Source organism: Phascolarctos cinereus, unplaced genomic scaffold, assembly GCF_003287225.1.
Source record: "Phascolarctos cinereus isolate Bilbo 61053 unplaced genomic scaffold, phaCin_HiC Scaffold_2;HRSCAF=192, whole genome shotgun sequence".
In the NCBI taxonomy this organism is placed as follows: domain Eukaryota; kingdom Metazoa; phylum Chordata; class Mammalia; order Diprotodontia; family Phascolarctidae; genus Phascolarctos; species Phascolarctos cinereus.
The window spans coordinates 283,518,164-283,540,984 of NW_027555625.1; the positions used below are offsets into that span (position 1 = coordinate 283,518,164).

Consider the following 22,821-nt stretch of genomic DNA (forward strand, 5'->3'; position numbering starts at 1 on the left):
AACGGATGAGTCTCAGAGAAGGTAACAACTTGCTCAAGGTCATATAATAAACAACAGAACTGAGACTAGAATCCAACTCTTCTGACTACCTAGAAAACCAAAACACTGGAATAAAGGGATTGCTCATCCCCAGGGCGGGGAAGGGGTGGAGGGAACCCAGCAGCTGTCAGACACAGAAATCCTCCCTTCTACATTTAAGCTAACTGAGGACGGCACTGTCATCACAATCCCCAGATGTAGATCTCTGGAACTGAGTCATAAGTGTTCTCTTCCCTGTACTGAGTCACTCCTGAGTCCATCCTTCAGGTTTTTGAAATGCTGTGGAAAATCCAATTTCTTTCCCATTGTGGTTAAGGAAAACCCTGTGAGTTTCCTGTGCCAGAATCATGTCCTGGCCATCAGTAATATGGCAAAAAAGAGTGCTGGACTTACAGTCAGGAGACCTGGGTTCAAATCTTGGCTCTGACACCTAGTAGCTATGTTACCCTGGACAAGACAAGTCACTTTACCTCATTAAGCCTCAGTTTCTTCATCTCTAAAATGGGGACAATAACATTACTACCTCCCTCACTTGAGGGATATGTAAGGAAAGCATTTTGTAAATCTTTAAAGCCCTATGAAAATCTAAGTTATTATTATCTAATGTAGTATACTAGACCTAGAAGCAGGAAGCCCTGAGTTTGAATACAAATTCTGACCCTTACTGATGGGGTGATGGGACCTGGACCCCTAAAAGGAAAAGACCATGTCTTTGTAAACACCTCAGTCCCTGAATTTTCCCATACATTTCAGCAGCCCAGATCTCTTCCATTGACGTTACGATAAATTGTTCCTTGACTGGAAGAAGGTTTGAGTGCATAAATTCATTCCAGGCAGCCAGGGACACTGCTCTGTACCCTGACTTTTCAGGGTTCCCATCAGCCCCAAACTGCATCACTTACTATTGAACCTAGAACAAGTCACTGGACCTGAGTCTCAATTTTTCTTTCTGAAAAAGGAGAATAATAATACCCACCTTGTAGTGTTATTGTGAGAGACAAATGACAATGTATATAAAGTGCTTTGCAAAACTAAAAATACTACATAAATATGAGCTATATGTCATTTCACTTGCCTGGAAAGGCGGAACTTGACTAGATGATCTCTCAGTCTCTACCACCCTCACAGAATGTCAAAGCTGGAAGGAACCTTAGAGATCCCCTAGTTCAGCCCTTCCATTTTACAGATGAGGGAACTTTGAGTCTTTATCATTCCAGTGATGATAAATAAAATACCATAGGATTAATGGAGAAAATAAAAATTGCACTGGAACTTGAAGAAAGGTAGAATTTGGTAGAATACCTTTTGAACAATTAATCAGAATAATTTATATGAGCATTATACAGCCAACTTCAAAAACACATAGGAGGTTATTTACTATAACCTAAATAGAGCTTCTTCTTAACCTCTTCTCCATTCAGGCCAGGGTAACTAACAAAGCTAAAACAAGATTCGGCCAAGGGCAGATTGTGCTACTGCATTTTTTGATAATATTACCATAGGCTTTAGTTCTGTGACACACGCATGATCTAATCCAATCCCCTTATCATATAGAAGAGGAAACCAAGGCCCTTAGAGGCTGTGACTTTCTCAAGTTCACACAGCTAGCTAATGAGATTCCAGGATTTGAATCCAGGTCTTCTGATTCTAAGTCCATTACACTAATCATCTAAAGTCAAATAGAGGATGTTTTGTTTTGTCCTGTCTTGTTCTGTTTTCATGATCATTCCTCATTACCCACAGCTCTTTCCCCCTCTATTCAGGCAGATAAAATATTACTTAATATATTGCAGAAAACAACCACCACCCTTATCCTTGGCTCCAGACATTACAGGCTGGTGGGACTAGTCAGGACAAGACAGGGTTAGACACATGAAGGAAGTTGTAGTTCAGAAACTCTCAAGGACATGATGTAAAGTGGAGGGAGTTTCTAGGGCGGGGGTTTCTCTTTCTCCTGGTTCTCTTCAGTGAGGAAACATTGAGGGTCATATAAAGGGAAATGCTGACCAGTTTTGGGTGTGCAGACAAACAACCCTCTATGGAAAAAGAAAAAAATCCCTATCTTTCTGATGATCTGGTTTCTTTGCATTAGGGCCTTTTCTTAGTAAGGGATTGCTTGGTAATTAAATGACTAAGAGTCATTGGTACATGAAGGAAGGTAGGGATGCTCTGTAAATACAAGGAATAGTCAGAGTATGATATAAACAGGAATCAGCAATGTAGAAAGCCCTTCCAATTAGTTAAATAACCAGCTTTTTAGTCAAGGTAAGTGAAATAAGCAGGCAGGAAATAACATGCTCTATGTTGACTCTAGTTCCATGCATGATCAATCAGCCACTGTGGAATTCATTATCTGACTGCACCCTGTACAATCTTGTCATATGCCTTGGTGGAGCATGACACAAACTAGGACTATAGACATCAAGGGAAAGCCCCCGGTGGAGCAGGAAGTAAACAGCTTTGTGAAGCCAAGAGTTCTCTTCCTTGTACTAACTCCAGAGTCCTTCCTTCTGAACTGCTTCAGTTTGGGGAATGATGTAGAAAATATTTCCCTTTGAGGCTGAAAAAGACCCTATAAATTTTTTGTGGAAGATCTTGGCCAGGTCTTAATTTGGGTAATCCCTTTCTAATATCACATATCTAATATCACAATTTCCCTTACCTGGTATTTCCAAATGCCAATTTATTCAGATGTTGTCCTCCCCTTCTCTTTGAAGGGATCCACTGAGATAGATTTGGCCTTTAGTATTTTAACTTGTGTATAACTTATATTTAACTTTGAATATAATTTGTTGTATAATTTCTGATGAAGAAACCACTGAATTCACTTAGAACAATACTAGCACATTCAATCTCAAAGGTGAGCAAATTGGTACTCTACACTGCCCTACAATGTACACTTCTTTTTCTCTCTCCTTTTGTGACTTTTTCTTGTATTACCAGGGTGACGGTCCTGAGTTTGCACACTGATGCGTTTCAGTGGCCACTTCTAGTGACACAGGCACCATGACTAGGTCTCTTCCACTTGCTGGAGGTCATATGTAAACAGAGGCTCCTGGTTGGTCTGCTGTGTCCATCATGGAGGGGGTGTGAGGGGATGCGGGAAGAGTAGGGAGACCGCTGCCAAGGAGACTGAACACTGAGCCAGGAGAGGCCTGGAGAAGCTGTCCACTCATTTGGCTCAAAAGGAGAAATAACTTCTTCTGCTAGGACTCTCTCTTCCCCTCTATTAGTGAGCTAAGAATCAACTGTCCTCTTCCTTGGACTTCCATTCATTGAAGGGGAGAGGGGAATCTGACTTGCTCCCTCTTCCTGTCCTCCCAAACCTGCTGGCAATGGCAACAGACCACCTATGACAACCGGTATATATGCTTACATCTCCTCATGCCGGCTTTCATGAGTGCATTTTGTGCTTTTTGGACTAGGGGATGCAGTGGATAGCATGCCAGGCCTGGAATCAGAAAGACCTGAGTTCAAATCTAGCCTCTGACATTTACTAACTGTATGACTCTAGGCAAGTTCCTTAACCCTGATTGCCTCAATTTCCTCATCTGTAAAACAAGCTGGAGAAGGAAATGGCAAAGCACTCCAGTAGCTTTGCCAAGAAAACCCCAAATGAGATCACGGAGAGTTGGACATGGCTAAACACAACTGATGCAGTAACATTATCATTGTGAGATCTGATCATTTTGCAAGATCCAAACAGCCTTGGCAGCTATACCTTATCAGTACCATCTGTCCCTCTAATTGGAGGGTGGAATCATAAATTCCTCAACCTCCATTTAAGGATGGTTGATAAGACAGGCATCCCCTTATTTCCCATCCGCTTATGCTCATTTTGGACTTCTTTGACTTCACCATGTTGCAATACTGCATACCCTTCCTTCTCCTCCTTCCCCACCTTTTCAGCTTTTGTGTGTATGTATGCGTGCTGTCTTCCCCCAATAGGCTATAAACTCCTTGAGGGAAAGAACTGTTTTTATTTTTTTTTGTATTTGTATCTTTAATGTTTAGCATGGTACCTGGCTTATAGCAGGCTTAATAAATATTTATTGACTGACTGCTAGTCTACATGAGCCTAAGATTGAATGAACCTCAAGTCTCTGGCTATCTCTTTTGCTTTGTGTGTCTTTCCTGGGACACAGGACATCACTGAGATAGCTGCTGCTAACCTTGACAGGAACTTCCTGAGTTCGAGAACTCAGGAGCTCCTGGGTCCAGATGCTGGTTACTCTGGAGATGATTTTTGAAATACTTGGGAGAAGATTTTCATCACCAAGAAAATAAACCTAAGCTATCCACTTGCTTGCCAGATGATATGGATTCTGAATAAGGTACTCATACAGAACCAAGGTGAAACTGAAATATGCGCTCAACATTCCAACAAAATGTTTCATATTTTAAGGATCAAATTCTCTTGAGAATATAATGTGTGATGGGTAATTGTAATAATCTAGTATTTGATAATTCCAAAGACATAAGCTTTGGGGACAAGAACTCACGATTTGACAAAACCTGCTGGGAAAATTTGAAAGCAGTTTGGCAGAAACTGTTGGTATATACCAACATCTCACACTGTATACCAAGATAAGGTTAAAATGGATAAATGATTTAGACATAAAGGATGATACTATAAGCATATTAGGGGAGCATAGGATAGTTGACCTGTCAGATCTATGGATAAGGGGAGGATTTATGGCCAAACAAGAGAGAAAGAAAGAGAGCACATTATGGATGTAAAATTTGTAATTCTGATTACCTTACATTTAAAAGTTGTTGCATGAACAAAACCAATGCAGCCAAGATTAGAAGGAAACTGAAAGCTGGGGGAAAACATCTTACAGCAAATTTCTCTGATAAAGGCCTCATTTCTCAAACATATAGAGAACTGAGTGAAATTTATAAGAAAATGAGTCATTCCCCAATTAATAAATAGTCAAATGATATGAACAGGCAGTTTTCAAATGAAAAAATCAAAGCTATCAACAGTCATTTGAAAAAAATGCTGTCACTATTGATTAGAGAAATGCAAATTAAAATAATTCTGATATAAGTAATCTCACACCTGTCAGATCGGCTAATATGACAGAAAAAAGAAAATGACAAATGTTGGAGGGGATGTGGGAAAATTGGAATACTAATACACTGTTGGTAGAGTTGTGAACTGATGTAACCATTCTGGAGAACAATTTGGAACTATGCCCCAAAGGCTATAAAACTGTGCAGAACTACTAGGTCTGTATCTCAGAGGTCAAAGAAAAAGGAAAAACCCATATGTACAAAAATTTTTATGGCTGCTCTTTTTGTCGTAGCAAAAAAATTGAAATTGAGGAGATTCCCATTCATTGAGGAACAGCTAAACAAGTTGTGGTATATGATTGTGATGGAATACTATTATGCTATGAGAAATTCAGAGTAAGATGCTCTCAAAAAAATCTGGATTTACATGAAGTGTTGCAAAGTGAAATGAGCAAAACCAGAAGAACATTGTATACAGTAACAGGAACACTGTAAGATGATCAACTATGATTGATGTAGTTCTTCTCAGCAACACAATGATCCAGGACAATTCCAAAGGACTCATGATGGAAAAATGCTATCCACCTCCAGAGAAAGAACTGATGGAGTCTGACTGCCGATCAAAACATAGTGGCTTTTTTTTGGTCAGTGTTTCCTTTCACAACATGACTAATGTGAAAATATGTTTTGCACGACTGCTTACATATAACTTACAGCAAATTATTTGCCTTCTCAAGGAGGGGGGAGGGGGGAGAGAATTTGGAACTCAATATTTTTATAAATGTTTTAAAAATTTACATGTAATTGGAAAAATATTTTCAAAAATAATGGTTGTTGATTTGAATTTGACCCATACACTGTTCTGCAAACCTTTGAGCAAAGATTCTTACCCTTATCTTCCTGTATTTTTTAAAAAATAATTTGATAATTGTATTTCAACATAACCGGCTTCCTTTGTAACCCTCTATGTTTTATGCATTAAAAACATTGTTTTGAGAAGGGGTCCACAGGGTTCATAACACTGCCAAAGGAATCTATGACGCACAAAAAAGTAAAGAAGCCCTGCCTTAAAGTGAGGTATAACTACGGAATTGAGAGACGCCTGATAATAATCAGCTTTTTGCCCTTACTCAACATGGCCGCCCAGGATGGGATCTTGCAGGAAACGCCTCCTTCCTCCCTCCTCCCTCCCTCATCCGAGCCCCTCCCCCAGCAGGGCTTTCCCTTTGCCACCCTTTGACAAGCTTGTCTCACATGACTGGGACCCGCCCCCGCCGCGTCGGGCGTGCGGCGCGCCGTGATGACCGCTGCGCACGCGCGGTGGCGCCGCCCCGGCCGGTGGCAGCGGCGGCGAAGGGGGGGGGCGCGGCCCTGCCTTCCCACAGTTGCCGTCCTGCGGCCCACAGAGCGGGATGGTTTAGCGGAGCTTGCGGTCCGCGGGGGCCCGGAGCGGCCGGGGAGGGCTCCGGGGGCCGCTACCGCCGGTCGGATCTCTGGATCGGGCCGCGGAGGCCGGGCCGGCCCGGGCCCTGGAGGAGGAGCAGCGGCCATGGCGGGGCGCTCGGGCCAGGCCGTGCTGGACGAGTTCACGGCCCCCGGGGAAAAGACGGCGCTGCTGCAGGAGAGCCGGGGCCGCATCGAGGGCCTCTTCGGGGTGTCCCTCACGGTGCTGGGCCCGCCCGACGCCCCCACGCCGCTGCCCGCGCCCGGCCGCATCTGGCTGCAGCTCAGCGGGGCCAAGGAGGCCGTCCGCAGCGCCAAGGTAAGTTACCCCCCTCCCCCATCCCATCCCATCCCATCTCATCCCATCCCATCCCGACCCGTGTGCGTGCGTGTGGGAGTGCGTGTGTGGGAGTGCGTGTCCGCCCCTGCTGCCTGCTCCTCCGGTTCGCTCGGCCGAGGACAGGGGACCCCGGGACCCCGGACCCTCTGTGTGTAGGGGTCTGGCACAAAGTAGGCACTTGCTAAATGGTTGTCCCCACCTGTTGAAATCCGACCCGTCTGTTGCCACCTCCGCCAGGAAATATTTCCCAATTTTCCTCCTCCAGCGGAAGTCAGTTATGATCCTTTACCCCTGGGACCTTACATTGTTTTCAAACCTATATTTTCACCTAACTTATTAGGGGTTTTTTTGTGTGTGGGGGAGACACTTGCAGCCTGCCTTCCTATCCTCCCAGTCCCGCCCCCGCACACCCTACTTTCAGTCAAGGCTCTGTGAATTCCACCTTCCAGTTATTTCTCGACTTTAGCACTTGAATTAGAACCACCTTAGTGTAATCTTCCTGAAACTGTTTATCCCTACTCCACTGACTCTAAAACTTTCAGGGACTTCCTTTTGCCACCAAGTAACATTTAAACTCCTGGCTGTAGTATTCCAAAGTCCCCGCCTCCCAGTTGTCCCTGCCCCAGCCTTATCTCATACAGTTCTAATTGAGAGGCTGAGCATTCCATCCAAACTGGACTACCAGTCACCTTCAGTTTTTGTTTTGGCTTCTCCTGTCTCCATGTCTCCTTTCCTCATCCCTTCCCCTAGCCTAGAATGGGCTGTCCTCCAGCTGGGACTTTCCCTTATTCCCCTTACTGCTCCTAAGAAGCTTTCAATCAAAATTTCTGTATAAAGAGACTGATCTGCTTGGTATTCAACTTGCCTAGGACTGTCACTCAAAACTCCCACGCTCATATCAGTTCAGTATCTCCAACTTCCTAAAACTTAGTTTGCCCAAAACTCCACCCTGCCAGTTCACTCCAAACCATTTCCTTCTCCCAGTTACACAATTTCTATGAATGATAGCACCGTTTTTTTCAGTCTTCTAGGGGAGAAATCTTGGGGTTATGTTTGGCTTTCTCTTCTTCATACCCTGTATCAAGCCCCCCTTTTTTTTCTTTGCCCTGTTAAGACTGCATCTTAAATATTAGGTTCAGGTCTGGGTGCCACATTTAGGAACAACATTGACAAGTAAGAGTACAACTAGTCAAGAGGTAAAGAGCAGGATTAGTTGAAGGAACTGGAAATCTCTGAAGAGGAGGAGACTTAGGGAGATGTGACAGCTGTTTTCAGTGTTTGAAACATGTTTTATGGAATAGTTTTTAGACTTAACTTTGCTTGACTCCAGAGAGCAGAACTCTTTGCAGAGAGGAAAATTTCAAATTGACATAGGAATAATTTTCATAACAAAGTTGGTCAATAATGAAATGACCACTTTAGGAGGCACCTAGTTCCCCATTATTAGAGATCTTCCTTTGTTGTTGTTTGTCCTTCTTTCTCGAAGAGGACCATCACATCAGGAAGGTGATTCCATGACTTGCAAGGGAATTGAAATCAGGGAGGGCCAGGCAAGGTCAGCAGCCTCACTTTCTCCTCTAGAGCCATCTGGGTCCAGTGGCAAGATATAAATCAGCATACCTAGAGATGTCCCTCAGATCTTCCCCCAAATGGAGGCTAGATGACCACTTATAATGGTTGTTATAGAGAAAGGATTCCTGTTCAGGTACTGATTGGAATAGATGACCTTAAGTTCCCTTCTAACTCAGAGATTCCATGAAATATTTCTTGGATTGTCTCCTTTGTCCTCCTTCCCAGGGCTACTGCCTTAAGTCCTCACTACTTCGTGCCTAAGTTACCACAAATGCTTCCAGTTTGTGGAGCTTCGGCCTTAGGAGTTTATCATAAAAATAACTCACCATGTCTTAATGTTAAATTATTGCTTTTCACATAACCCATGGATGAGAGGAACTTTTTTTTTACTATTCCAGGACCACACAAGAGTAAAAAACAAGTTGATTAAGTTTAGGGGAGTTGTGGTTATTTGTGACAGATATAAAAAATTTTATTTATTTTACTTTCAAATTGAGGACAGGGAACATCTAACTTTATTCTGTAAACATTTAAATTATGGCCAGGTGGGAGAGTGAGGAGAGAGAGAGGAAAAAAACAGTTTTGGGTGTCCCTGTGATGCAGTTCAGTTCAAGAAGCATTTATTAAGTCCCCGTTTTATTCCTGACACTGCTTTAGATGTTAATATTTTGCTGGAAATGTGAGTGACAACATGTATACAAATAAGTAAGTACAAAGTATATGCACAATGATCATGGGGGTGAATCAGGAATGGACTCCTGAAGGAGGCTGCAGAAGGAGCTCTTGGGATTAGCCGTGAATGGAGCAAGGGATTCCAGGAGGTGGTGGTGAGAAAGAAGAGGACAGCCTGTGCAAAGGCATGGAGGTGGGGATGGAATGGCAAGTTCAGGAAACAGCAAGGAAGCCAGTTTGGCAGAAACATAGAGGATATGAGGGGGAGTGATGTGAAATCAGTTTGGACAGATATTGGAGCCAGATTGTAAAGTCAAAAGAGTTAATATTTTATTGTACAGGCAACAAGGAAACTACTGAAGAATATGCTTGATGAGAGGAGTGACATGGTTAGAACTGTGGTTTAGGCATTTGGGCAGTTGGGTAGAAGATTTATTGGAGAGGGGAGAGTCTGAGGACAGGAAGACCAATTAAGAGGCTGTAGTGATAGATCAGGGAAAAGGTGATAAGTGCCGGAACTGAAAAGGTGAACATAAGAATAGAGAGAAAGGGGCAGGTTTAACAGATGTTATGAAGGTAGATTTGATATTATTGGTAACTGTTTGGATGATAGAGACAGTGAAGAATAGAGAAAGACTAAGGTTTCCAACCTGGGTGAATGGAAAGATGTTGGTGCCCTCAACAGAAAAAGTGAAGATCGGAGGAGAAGTAGGTCTACAGCAGAAGTTCTTAACCTTTTCTGGTGTCATATACACCTTTGGCAGTCAACCCCTTCTCAAAATAATGTTTTTAAATGAATAAAATAAGATACGGAAGATTACAAAGGAAACCAATTATATTTTAATACAATTGTCAAAAAAACAAGTTGGCAAAACCCAATGTTAAATCTCAGTGGAGAAGGAAATTTGGAAAATTCTGTTTTAGACTTGTTGAACTTAAAATGCCCATTGGACATCCAGGTGATGTCTAGTAGGCAGTTGGAGGTATGAGACTGATGCTCAAGAGAAAGATAAGGGATGGGTATGTCAGTTTGAGAGTCATGTGCACAGAGACAGTAATTTAGCCAATGATAACTGACGAGCTCACCAAAAGAATGAAGAAAATTAAATTAATACTACTTTGATTCAATATTGTATTGATTTTATATTGTAATCTAATCTGCATCTGCTTGAAGTTACCTTTCTATGTATTTGAGTTGAGCTCAGAAATTTAGCTTTCCCTCTGAGTTTGTTTAAAGTTATAATTAAAAGAAAAATTGTTACTTCTTAAACCAGTAGCCCCTGAGATACTTCCAGGACATCTGTTTGTTAATTTGGTACAGTCTCCAAAAGATATGTCATCTATCTTTTCCAGTCCTCATACAATTAGAAGAGTTTTTATCTCTTCCACGGAGATAGCAAGTTGGTAGTTTTGATCCCCTAGCAAAGATTACAAGATGCAGATGGACCCCATAAAAATTAACATTCCTTAATTTTAATTTTATTTGGCACAAGAGAGAATAGGGTCCACAACAAGTCTTGGAATACACCTGCAAAAGGAGGTAGGACATGGAGGGTGATCCTTCAAAGGAAATTAGAAGGGAAGGAGGTAAAGGGAGAACAGAAGGGAATAAATCAAGAAAACCTAGGAAAGGGATGGGCAGCAGTGTCAGATTTTACAAAAAGGTCAAGCAGAGTGAGACCTGAGAGAAAAGGTTTAGCAGTTGAGAGATCCATAGTAACTTCCAGGAGAGTAATTGAGTGGCAAAGTCAGAAATTAGATAACAGAGTATTAAGTGGAACTGAGGAAGAGAGGTAACAAACAGACAGCTTTTTCTAGGCTGTGAAGGAAGAGATATAGGAGAATAACTTGAGGAGATGGTAGAGTCAAACAAAAGTTTTGTTTTGTTTGGTTTTGTTTTAAATGAGAGAGAGCCAGACTTATTTGTAAGAAGCAGAAAAGGATCCAGAGAATAAACAAAAAAAAACTCAAAAGAATATGCCAATGAGAAGAGATGGGTATAAGTGGAAAGGTTGGTCTTGGAGGAGAGCAAAATTGGAGCAAAGAAGGGGAAAATAGGAAATGGTATTAAGATTTGAGGTGTGGAATTAGAGAAAAGAGTGAGTATAGGTTACAGAACTTCAATTGGGGGGGCGGTTATAAAGTATGAAGCAAGTTCCTTTGCTGAGAGTGATTTGTGGGGAAGGCCTGGTATTGGCTTAAGGAGAAAATATGTTTGGAACAGATGCTGCAGAGAATGCTTTAGAGAGTCAGTAAGGGAAGAGTTTAAAAAAAAAAACCTCTGTCTTGAGAACTCCTCTTTTCCTTCTCTACTTCTTTTTTTTTTTTGAGGCATTTGGGGTTAAGTGACTTGCCCAGGGTCACACAGCTAGTAAGTGTCAGGTGTTTGGTCTGAGATCAGATTTGAACTCAGGTACTCTTGACTTCAGGGCCGGTGCTCTATCCACTCCGCCACCTAGCTGCCCCTTTCTCTACTTCTTTCGATGAGCTTTTTGGCCCTCATGAGTTCAATTATCTCTAAGGACAAGAATGCCAAATCTGTTTATCTTGCCCTAATCTCTCTTCTGAGTTCCACACCACTCTGCTCATTATCTTCACAGATATTCCATCAGTATCTCAAAACTCAGCAACTCTAAATCCAGAAATCCTTATTTTTTCATGTGACCTTGAACAAGTCGTTTGCCCTCCCTTAATCGCTGTTTCTTCATCTGTAAAATGAGAGGCTTGGATTAGATGGCTCCTCAGCGCCCCAACAGCTCTGTGTCTATGGTTCTATAAGTCTGCTTCTACACTTCCTTATTTCTGTTGAAAGCGTCCTTATCCTATCAGTAACCCAAGCTCCAGCCTTTACATCAGCCTGGACTTCTCCCTCTCCTATCTAACAACTATGTTATCAAGTGCCTACTGAGTTTAGGCCCTATGCTACTCACTGAAGATACATGGACAGTAAAGAAGAAGTCAAGGAACTCTGCACGGGGAGAGAACATGTATATAGGAATAGGGACCTATTGTTGGAAAGAACTCCTTGAAGAGGAAATTCCTTTTACCAGTGGAGGTCAGCACCTTTGCTGCGGCTTACAGTACTAGTGAGTTGTTGAGAGCAGTGGTGACAAACTCACAAAGAAAAAGATCCCAAATTAACATTATGTTGCATTTTTATTTATTTTGTTAAACATTTCCCAATGAAATTTTAATCTGGCTCTGCGCTAGTTGAGAGTTTTGAGGACAAGGAGTTTGCTACCTCTGTTCTAGAGCCCTAAAAGATCCAAGCTACTTGCCTAGGGTCACATGTGTCAGAGGTAGGACTTGAACGTCATTTTTCCAGGTGCCAGGATCAGCTCTCTAACCACTATACAACGTGCTGCTCAATGTGAGTATATGTGAATGTAAACAAAATATATGCAAGGCAGTTTGTCAGGCAAAGGGGGGTGGGGGGAGGAATCAGGAAAGACAATGTAGAAAGTGATACTTAAGCTGAGTTTTAAAGGCAACAGTGAATTCTTAGAGGTGGAGGTGAGAAGGAAGTGCATTGTAGGTGTGAAAGACAGTCAGCACAGTTGCACAGAGACTGAAGATTGAGAATCATGTGTGAGGAACAGAAGGAACATCATTTTGGCTGGCTTGTAGAGTGCATGAAGGTGTAAAGTATGTGAGACTGGAAAGGTGCATTAGAGCCAGGTTTTGAGGACTTCACATGGTAAATAGGAGTTTGTATGTTTTCCTAGAGGTAATAAGTAGCTAGAGGAGTTTATTGAGCTAGGGAGTGAAGGCACCAGACTCTTTGTCATAGGTTTTGGCAACTATGTTATCTCTTAAAGAGGGAGACTAAAGAGAGAAAGAAGGAAGCATAGGGCACAGTCTTTGGGGCAGGGGTGGGAAACCTCTAGGTCCTCAAGCGCAGCCCTTTGACTGAATCCAAACTTCACAGAACAGATCCTTTTTTTTTTATTTTATTTTTTGGCTAGGTTAAGTGACTTGCCCAGGGTCACACAGATAGTTAAATGTTATATGTCTGAGGCTGAATTTGAACTCAGGTCCTCCTGAATTTGGGGCTGGTGCTCTATCCACTGCGCCACCTAGCTGCCCCCAGAACAGATCCTCTTGATGAAAGGATTTGTTCTGTAAAACTTGGACTTAGTCAAAAGGCCTCACAGAAGGACCAGGAAAGCCAGGTGTGGCCTCGAGGCAGCAGGTTTCCCAGCTCTGCTTTGGGGTATTTACCCATAGTTGGGGAGGGTGCAATATGAATGATAAATCTAACAAAGGAGACTGAGAAGGAGCAGACAGAGAACAAAAAGAGTAATGTCCCAAAAAACCTAAAAACAGAATAACCAGAAATGGATGTTAAACTTTGTTGAATGCTGCAGAGAGATCAGGAAGGTTGGAGAAAGAAAGGACTATCAGCTCTGATGTTTAAGAAATCTTTGGTAACTTCAGAGACTGCAATTTCAGTTGAATTAAGTCAGAAACCAGAATATAAGGAGTTGAAAAGTGAGGGAAGTAGAAGTAGCTCCTTCTAGGAGCTATGAAGGAACAGAGATATCATATAGCATGATAATGAAATTGCAAGTTCAAATGAGGACTTTTTAAGGATAAGGAGGACCTGGGCATGTATATGGAGTAGAGGGAAGGAGCTATTAGAATAGAAGAGATAAAGATTGGCAAATGAGAAGGAATGATTTTGGCAGCAGTCCGCCAGAGGAGGGGAGATCTGGGGTTACTGGAGAAATGTCTCTTTTAAAGGCAACTAGGTGGCTCAGTGGAGCTTGGAATCAGGAAGACTAGAGTTCCGATTCTGACTCAGACACTTATTGTCAGTATGACCCTGTCTAGGTCGCTCTAGGTCTCAATTCTTTCATCTCTGAAATGAGGATAATAAATATAACCTACCTCCCAGGATTGTCGTGAGGATCAAGGGACATAACATTTGCAAAGCACATTGCAGACCTTAAAGGGCTATATAAAATGTTAGCTATTATTGTTATTATTTTTTGTTGGTGTTTTAGTTGAGATTATACAGCTCAAGGAGATTAATTAGCATAGAGAATGTTCCAAAAGTCTTTAGTGCAGTTTTTTCTTTTTTAATTTTTTAAAATTTATTTAACATTTAAAAAAATTTTGAGATCCAAATTCTGTCCCTCCCTCTAACTCCTCCCATATCCACTGAGAAGGCGAGCAACATAATATCCATTATACATGTGAAATCATGTAAAACATTTCCATATTAGTCATGTTGCAAAAAAAAAAGCAAGAAAAACAAAGTGAGAAAATTATACTTCACTTTAAACTCAGAGTTCGTCAGTCCTCTTTCTGGAAGTGGATAGCAGTTTTCAGCATGAGTCCTTCTGAATTGTCTTGGATCATTATATTAATCAGAGTAGCTAACTAAGCCGCCTTTCACAGTTAATCGTCATTACAATATCACTGTTACTGTGTGTGATGATATCTTGGTTCTATTTACCTCACTTTTTATCAGTTTGTTTTAGGTCTTCCCATGTTTTTCTGAAACCATCCCTCTGATCATTTATTATAGCACAGTGGTATACCATAACATTGGCATCGGTTCCCCAGTTGATGGGCATCTATTCCATTTCTAATTCATTACCACCACAAAAAGAGCTGCTATAAATATTTGTGTACATATAGATTCTTTTCCTTTTCTTTGATCACTGTGGAATGCTAACCAATTGCTAGGCTAAAGGGTATGCACAGTTTTATAACTCTTAGGGCATAATTCCAAATTGTTCTCCAAAATGGTTGGACTAGTTTACTTTTCCACCAACAGTTCTTTAGTGTACTTATATTCCCATATCCCCTCCATTATTTGTCATTTCCTATAGGTATGAGGTGGTACCTCAAAATTGTTTTAATTTACATTTCCCCAATCAGTAGTGATTTAGAGCATTTTTTCGTATGACTATAGATATTTTGATATCTTCTTCTGAAAACTGTTTATATCCCTTGATCACTTATCATTTGGGGAATGACTTACATTTATAAATTTTACTCAGTTCCCTACATATTTGAGAAATGAAGCCTTTATCAGAAAAACTTGCTGTAAAATTTTTTGATATTACTTCATTATGTATGCTATGTTTTAGCAAAATGTAGTTGTCCTGATTATTATTTTAATTAAGTCTATTTCTGCTTTTGCTTTATCTGAAATCATGATTGCTACCCCTGCCTTTTTTACTTTGGCTAAAATGTAATAGTTTCTGCTCTAGCCCCCTTATTTTAACTGTGTGTGTGTGTGTGTGTGTGTCTTTCTGATTCAGGTGTGACTCTTGTAAACAATATATTTTTAGATTCTGATTTCTAATCTTTTTTGTTATCGGTTCCATTTTATGGATGAGTTCATACCACTCACATTCATAGTTATGATGACTGTGTATTTCCCTCCATCCTGTTTTTTTCTATTTATTCTTCGCTCTCTCTTTACCCTGTTCCTCTTCAAGAGTTTATTTTGCCAGGGTTGCTAGGTTCGTGGTGAATAGAGCACCAGCCCTGGAGTCAGGAAGGACCTAAGTTCAAATGTGGCCTCAGACACTTGACACTTACTAGCTGTGTGACCTTGGGCAAGTCGATTAACCCCATTGCCTAGCAAAAAACAAACAAAAAAAAGAGTTTGTTTTACTTCTGACCATTGACTCCCTTAATTCACCCTCCCTTTTATCATGCCCCCTTTTTCTTATCTCCTTTCCTTTCTGCTTCCATGCTGGATAAGATAGATTTCTATACCCAATTGAGTGAGAGAGAGAGAGAGAGAGAGAGAGAGTGAGAGTGTGTGTGTGTATTCTTCCTTCTTTGAACCTTTTCCAGTGAGAGGGAGGTTCAAGCATTACCCACCACCCTTCTCCATCTTCCTCTCCTCTATAAAAGATCTACCTTGTGCACCTCTTTTTTTGTGAGATAATTTCTCCCATTCTCTATCTCTCTTCCTTCTCCTAGTAAATCCTTTTTCTCATCCCTTCTTTTTTTTTTCTTTTGAGATCATCCCAACATAAGCAACTCACATGCCCTCTGTCTACATAGACTCTTTTCTAACTACCCTAATAGTGACAGAGTTTTTAGGCGGTACATGTATCATCTTCCTTTATAAGAATGTAAACAGTTTAGCCTTATTGAGTCCCTTATGGTTTCTCTTTCATGTGTACTTTTTTTGCTTCTCTTGAGTCTTGTGTTTGAAAATCAGATTTTCTATTCAGCTCTGGTCTTTTTCATCAGGAATACATGAAAATTCTCTATTTCACTAAATGGACTTTTTTTCCCCCGAAGAATTACACTCAGTTTTTCTGGGTAGGTTATTTTTGGTTATAATCCTGGCTCTTTTGCCTTCTGAAATATCAAATTCCAAGCTCTCCACTCCTTTCACTTGGAAGCTGCTAAATCTTGTGTGATTAAGACTGTAGCTCCATGATATTTGACTTGTTTCTTTCTGATTGCTTACAATATTTTCTCTTTGACCTGGAAGCTCTGGAATTTGGCTATAATATTCCTGGGAGTTTTCATTTTGGGATCTCTTTCAGATAGTCATTGGTGAATTCTTTCAATTTCTGTTTTACCTCTGGATCTAAGATATCAGTGCAAGTTTTCCTTTGTAATTTCTTGAAATATGATATCTGGGCTTTTTTTTTTTAATCATGAATTTCATATAGTCCAATAATTCTTAAATTATCTCTACTTGATCTGTTTTTCAGGTTATTTGTTTTTCTGATGAGATGTTTCATACTTTCTCATTTTTTTTTCATTGTTTTGACTTTGGTTTTTCTTGATGAAAACAATAACTAGTAATTTTAGTTAATAGCTTAATAATAAGTTATTAGCTACCACTTGCCCAATTCTAATTTTTAAGGAATTATTTTCTTCAGTGACCTTTTGTGCTTTTTTCCATTTCCCAGTTCTACTTCTTTGGTTTTTTTTGTTTTTGGCTTGTTTTGGGGTTTTTTTGGCAATTGGGGTTAAGTGACTTGCCCAGAGTCACACAGCTAGTAAGTGTCAAGTGTTTGGTCTGAGGCCGGATTTGAACTCAGGTCCTCCTGACTTCAGGGCTGGTGCTCTATCCACTGCGCCACCTAGCTGCCCCACCCCAGTTCTACTTCTTAAGAGGTCTTTTCTTCAGCGAATTTTTATGCCTCTTTTACCATTAGGCCAATTTTGTTTTTTAAGGTGTTATTTTCTTCATTATTTTGGGGGCCTCTTTTACCAAGCTGTTAATTCTTTTTTAATAATTTTCTTGCTTCCCTCATTTCTTTTCCCAGTTTTTCCTCCCCTATTTTCATCTCTTTAACTCTTAGGAATTCTTATTGGGCTTCTGCCCAATTCACATTTTTCTTTGAGGCTTTGTTTATAGTTGTTTTAACATTATTGTCTTCTGGGTTTGTGTCCTGGGGTTCTTTGACACCGTAGTAGCTTTTTATAGTCAAGTTCTTTTTTTGTTGTTTGCTCACTTTCCAGGCAATTTCTTGATTTTGAACTTTATATTAAAGTTGACCTTTCCTCACCTCTGGATGGGCAGATACTGTCCCAAGCTTCTGGCTTTTTGGTGCTGCTATTTTCAGATCTAGTTCTAGGGGTCTACAGGTTTTCAGTGCTTCCAAGGTGGTGTGATCCAGGGAAAGGTCTGGTAACCTCTCCTGGTCTTTCCTCTGGTCTTTACCCAGAAAATGCCCCTGTTCCCCTGTAGCTGCAAGTGCTAGCACTCCTGTCAGCCCTGGAACTGTGACCAGGGAACCTGCTCTCCTGTAGTTGCAAATGTGACCTTTTGTTGACCCTATTGCTCCAGATTTCAATTTGAGGTATTATCTTAAAGTTGGGAGGGGCATGTTGCAAGAGTTCAGCTGGTTGCTGCCTCTACTCTACCATGTTACCTCCACCAGGCTGTTGTTGTCATAGAAACAGTAAATGGAAAATGGAGAATGATGTCCAAGGGCTCCTGAGATGTAAAGAAGAGGGAGCTTAAGGCAAATGGCACCTATCTCTTTCATTAAAGTTTGAGGTAAGGTCTTCTGAAAGGGTTTGGAGAGAGGTGGCATGGGGGATTTGACAGAAGAAAAGGAGTACAAAGGAGAATCAGTTGGGAAGGAATAATATAATTGTCTTGCTGAAGTGAGGGCTCAGATTGGGTCACACAAAAGGAAATAGTCCAGCCCTCAGGGAGCTTACCTTTTTGGGGAGAATATATGTACATACAGAAGTAAATACTAAATAGGTACAAGGTAATAATGGGCTGTGGTAGCAAGCAAGTTGATCAGGAAAGACGTAATGCTTGGGTTGAGCCTTGAAGACCGATAGGGATTCTAAGTGGAAGTGAGAAAGAAGCACATTCCAGGAATGGGAGCGAGGAGGAAGTTCATTAGAGTCATGGAAGAACAGCCTGGGCAAAGACATTGAGCAGGGAGACAGACTGTCATGTCCATCATATTGCTTGCATCTGCCCCCCTCTCCCCTCCAGCCCCCACTTTATTGTAGATCTCATCAGCTTTCACCTGAAATATGTTGTTGGTGTTCAGTCATTTCACTTGTGTCCAACTCTTTGTGACCCTATTTGGGGTTTCTTAACAAAGATACTGGAGTGGTTTGCCGTTTCCTTTTCCAGCTCATTTTATAGATGAGGACCTGAGGCAAACAGGGTTTGTACTACCAAGCCTACCTGAGATATCAATGATAGCCTCCTCATTGGTCTGCTTGTTTCCTATCTCTCCCTTCATCCTCTATGCAGATGCCAAAATAATCTTCCTAAAGTACAACTCTGGCCATGTCTCTCCCTTACTCAGTAAACCTCAGTAGGTGCCTATTGCCTCTGAGAAAATTACAGACTTCTTAGCTTAGCACAGGCAGCTAGGTGGCACAGTGGATAGGGTGCTGGGCCCACAGCCGAGAAGACTCATCTACCTGACTTCAAATGTGGCCTCAGACATGTACTGGCTATGTGACCCTGAGCAAGTCACTTAACCTTGTTTGCCTCAGTGTCTTCATCTATAAAATGAGCTGGAGAAGGAAGTGGCAAACCACTCTAGTATCTTTGCCAAGAAAACCCCAGAGGAGGATATGAGTAAAAAAAGACTAGCTTGGCATATAAAGCCCAAAATGTGGCTCTACCTTCCCTTTCCACATTTCACATTACTTCACTTACTCTATATTCCAAACAAAACGACCTACTTGCTATTCCTTGAATCCAGCAGTCTATTTTCTGCATCTTTGTCTTTGCAGTCTGTCCTCTCAAGTCAGGAGTCTGCTCACAGATAAGTACCACTTAGAATTTTTGGTTTCCTTCAAGGCTTAGCCCAGGTGACACTTCCTACAGGAAACTTTTCTTGATTCTGGTTACTAGTGTTCTTTCCCTCCTAAAAGTATCTTATATTTACTTATTTGCATATAGGTTGTATCTCCCGGTACAGTGTAAGTTCTTGAGGGAAAGGAATGATTTTATTTTATCTTAAATTTTTAAATAATAATGATGGCTAGCATTTATATTGTACCTTGTACGTGCTACACATTGTGCTAAGTACTTTACCAATATTACCTCATTTTATCCTAACAACAACTCTGGGAAGTAAGTATTATTATCTTTATTTTACAGTTAAGGAAATGAGGCAGACAGGTTAAGTGCCTTGCCCAGGGTCACACAGCTAGTAAGTATCTGAAGCTGGATTTGAACTCAGGTCTTCCTGACTCTAAGCCTAGTGCTCTAGCCACTGTGCCTTTCTTCACCCAGCACAGGAAATTGGACATAGAAGGCACTTGATATATGTCTTTTGAACTGAGAGGGATAGAGGATAATGAAGAAAGACAGAACAAGTATAGGGGCACAGATTCTGAAGTATATATTAGTGAAGTAAAGTAAACTAAAGACAGTTGGATCCAGAGTCAAGAGAACCTACGCCCAAATCTGCATCAGACATTTGCTGATTGTGGATCATGGGTAAGTTGCTTAACTTCTCAGAAGCTCGGTTTCCTCATCTGTAATCTGGTTATATAGTACTTATACTGCACCTCTCAGCGTTATTGTGAGGAAATGACTTTGCACACCTTAAAATGCTATTTGTGAACTACTATTAATAAACTGGCCAAACATTGCTTATTTTTTGAACTCTAAACCTAAATATTATCGCTATCTTCAGAATGCAAATTCCCTGACTTACCATTGTATTTATCTTCAAGCCTTTATTTCCTTCTATTTTAGGACAGACTTGGTATGGAAGATAAGGATGAGTGTGGGAATGAGAATTGAGGAATTACTCTCTGAAAACTGGCATTAGAAGAGTAACTAGTGGTCATGCCACATAGGAGCATCCTTAAGGACCTAATGTGTCCTGCTAAACAGGACATAACTGTAAAGATAAATTTGAATCCTAATAACCTGAAGATGTTGGAATAGGACACATAGGAAGCTCTCCTTGGTAAAACTCAGTCTGAACCATTCCAGTCCAATTTTTATTTGGGGTAAAGAAAGGGAACTAGAAGGGGAGAGCCAAACATAGAGATAGGAATCCACCTGGTCCTAACTGTTTTTTCTCAGATATTTGTGGAGTGAAGAAGAAAGTAAATAAAATAAAACTCTAGAGGAAAAGACTAATTAGATGCTGCCCTCTTTTGAAAATGTCAAGGTTGCTTTAGTATTCTATATGTTTACTTTGTACCTGAAGAGCTACCATAATATAAATTAATTCATGGGAGAGTTTGATTTATTCATGTCATAATTTCAAATGTATGAATTACCAATAAATTGAAATTTGCTTTACCAGAAAAAGAATTGTTGGCCTTTTGTAATTTCCTTGAACTAGTGCTTGGGGAAAAAAAAAAGCTGTGGTTATAAAATCCACCTTCTTGGAAAGAGTTCTGTAAGAATGACTTTTTAAGGTTTTTTCATGGCCAGCATTTAGGTGGTGATAACAGAATGTTGTAACAAATGACCCTCAGATTGTCCTTGATGGGGCTTTTTTTTTTAAAGTGATTTCCTCTTTCTCTTTCTAGTTCTCAGCCAATTTTATTGAGCTGCAGTTAAATCAAGGGCTATATCTTGTTCTTGGACACCTCATCAGTACATTGGTGTAATTGCTCAATAATATTCTCTTTTAAAACTCTTAATATTGGAGCAGTATATTGTTTTAAGGAACATCTCTTGGAATGATAAAATATACATGTGAGGATGGCATTTCTAAGACTTTTAAAAGATGACAGCCTTAAATATGTATTTCTCAACTTTCTAGAAAATTTCTGCTCAATAATAGTGCTAATAGTTAAGAAATAATAATCAGCTGTTGAACAGGGGCCACATTAATGGTAAGAGAGTTTAATCTACTTGAATTCCCTGAGAAACTTTGAATAAAACATTTTTCAGTTTTTTGACAGGAACATCTATCTACCAATTTTAGATTTTTTTTTTATTAAGATAGAAAAGTCTTTTGGTTTATAACAAATTCTAGTCCCTAATGACTCCTAGTTTTGTTTCGGTGAAAGAATTCAATTTGGCAAACAACTGCACAAACGTTAAACACTTGTTACGTGCTGGGTACTCTGCCAGGTTATAAGGGTACAAAGATAAAAAAAAATGACACAGTTCCTGCCCTCAAGCACTTCTCAGTCTAATGAAGGTAGGAAGAACAAGACATATATACAAATAAGTGTAATATAAAACAGAAGACATCCAGACAAGGTGCTATAATAAATTTCATGTAGAATAGGTCCCATTCATCTTAGGGTATCCCCTAACCTCTTTCCTGGTCCCTCTTCTCTCACTGTACTATTTCACTTGGTGATTTCATCAGCTTATATGGATTTAATATTATCTTTATGCTGATGATTTTCAAATCTGTTTATACAGGCCTAACTTCTCTGCTGGCCTCCAGTCTCACATCTACAACTGCTTAATGGACATCTTGAATTTGGCATGTCCAAACTTGACCTCATTATCTTTCTTCCTCAACCCTCCCCTCTTCCTTAATTCCTTATTCCTGTTGAGAGTACCACCATCAAAGCCTAGGTATGATCCTTAACCCCTCACTATCTCTCACCCCCTATATCCTATCTGTTGCCAAGTCTTGTCAATTCTACCTTCAAAACATCTCTCATATACACCCCCCCCCCTTCTTTAACACTGCCTCCTATCACCTCACACTTAGACTATTACAGTAGCATGCTAGTTGGTCTCCCTGCTTCCTGTCCCTTTCCATGCCAGTTCATCCTTCATGAAATGATATTTGTAGGTGTGACCAGGTCACTTGACTACTTGATAATACTCTCTTGCCTTCAGGATCAAATCTAAAGTCCTGTTTGGCTTTTAAAACCCTTTAAAACCAGGCTCCTTCCTGCCTTTCTGATCTTTTTACATTTTATTCTCCTCAACATTCTCTACAGTTTAGTAACACTGGCTACCTTGCTGTTCTACATCCTGTGCATTTTCACTGAATATATCCCATACCTGGAATTCCCTCCTTCCTCACCTCTGCCCGCTGGCTTCCTTGATTTCTTTTTTATTTATTTAATTTTTCTCCCCCCAATTACACGTAAAAACAATTTTAACATTCTTTTTTTTTTTCAAATTTTGAGTTCCAAATTCTCTCCCTCCCTTCCTCGTTACCCTCTCCATCTTGAAAAAGCAAGCAATTTGATGTAGGTTTTACACATGTAGTAGTGCAAAACGCACTGCCATGTAAGTCATGCTGTGAAAGAAAATACGGACCAAAAAAAACCAAAAATAAAGTAAAGAAAAAGTGTCTTCAATCTGCATTCAGGCT

The 22,821-nt window shown here is 40.5% G+C and overlaps 1 protein-coding gene across 4 annotated transcripts in view; it reads left to right on the forward strand.

Annotated features, from left to right (window-relative positions):
* The first annotated feature begins 6,346 nt into the window (after positions 1 to 6,346).
* Positions 6,347 to 22,821, forward strand: part of N4BP1 (NEDD4 binding protein 1) — a 60,310-nt gene continuing 43,835 nt past the window's right edge. For all 4 annotated transcript variants that reach the window (XM_020985124.1, XM_078150084.1, XM_078150085.1 and 1 more), the window contains exon 1: positions 6,347 to 6,820. In XM_020985124.1, coding sequence (XP_020840783.1) covers positions 6,359 to 6,820 — 462 coding nt within the window. In that variant the 5' untranslated portion in view covers positions 6,347 to 6,358. The remainder of the gene's footprint in view (positions 6,821 to 22,821) is intronic.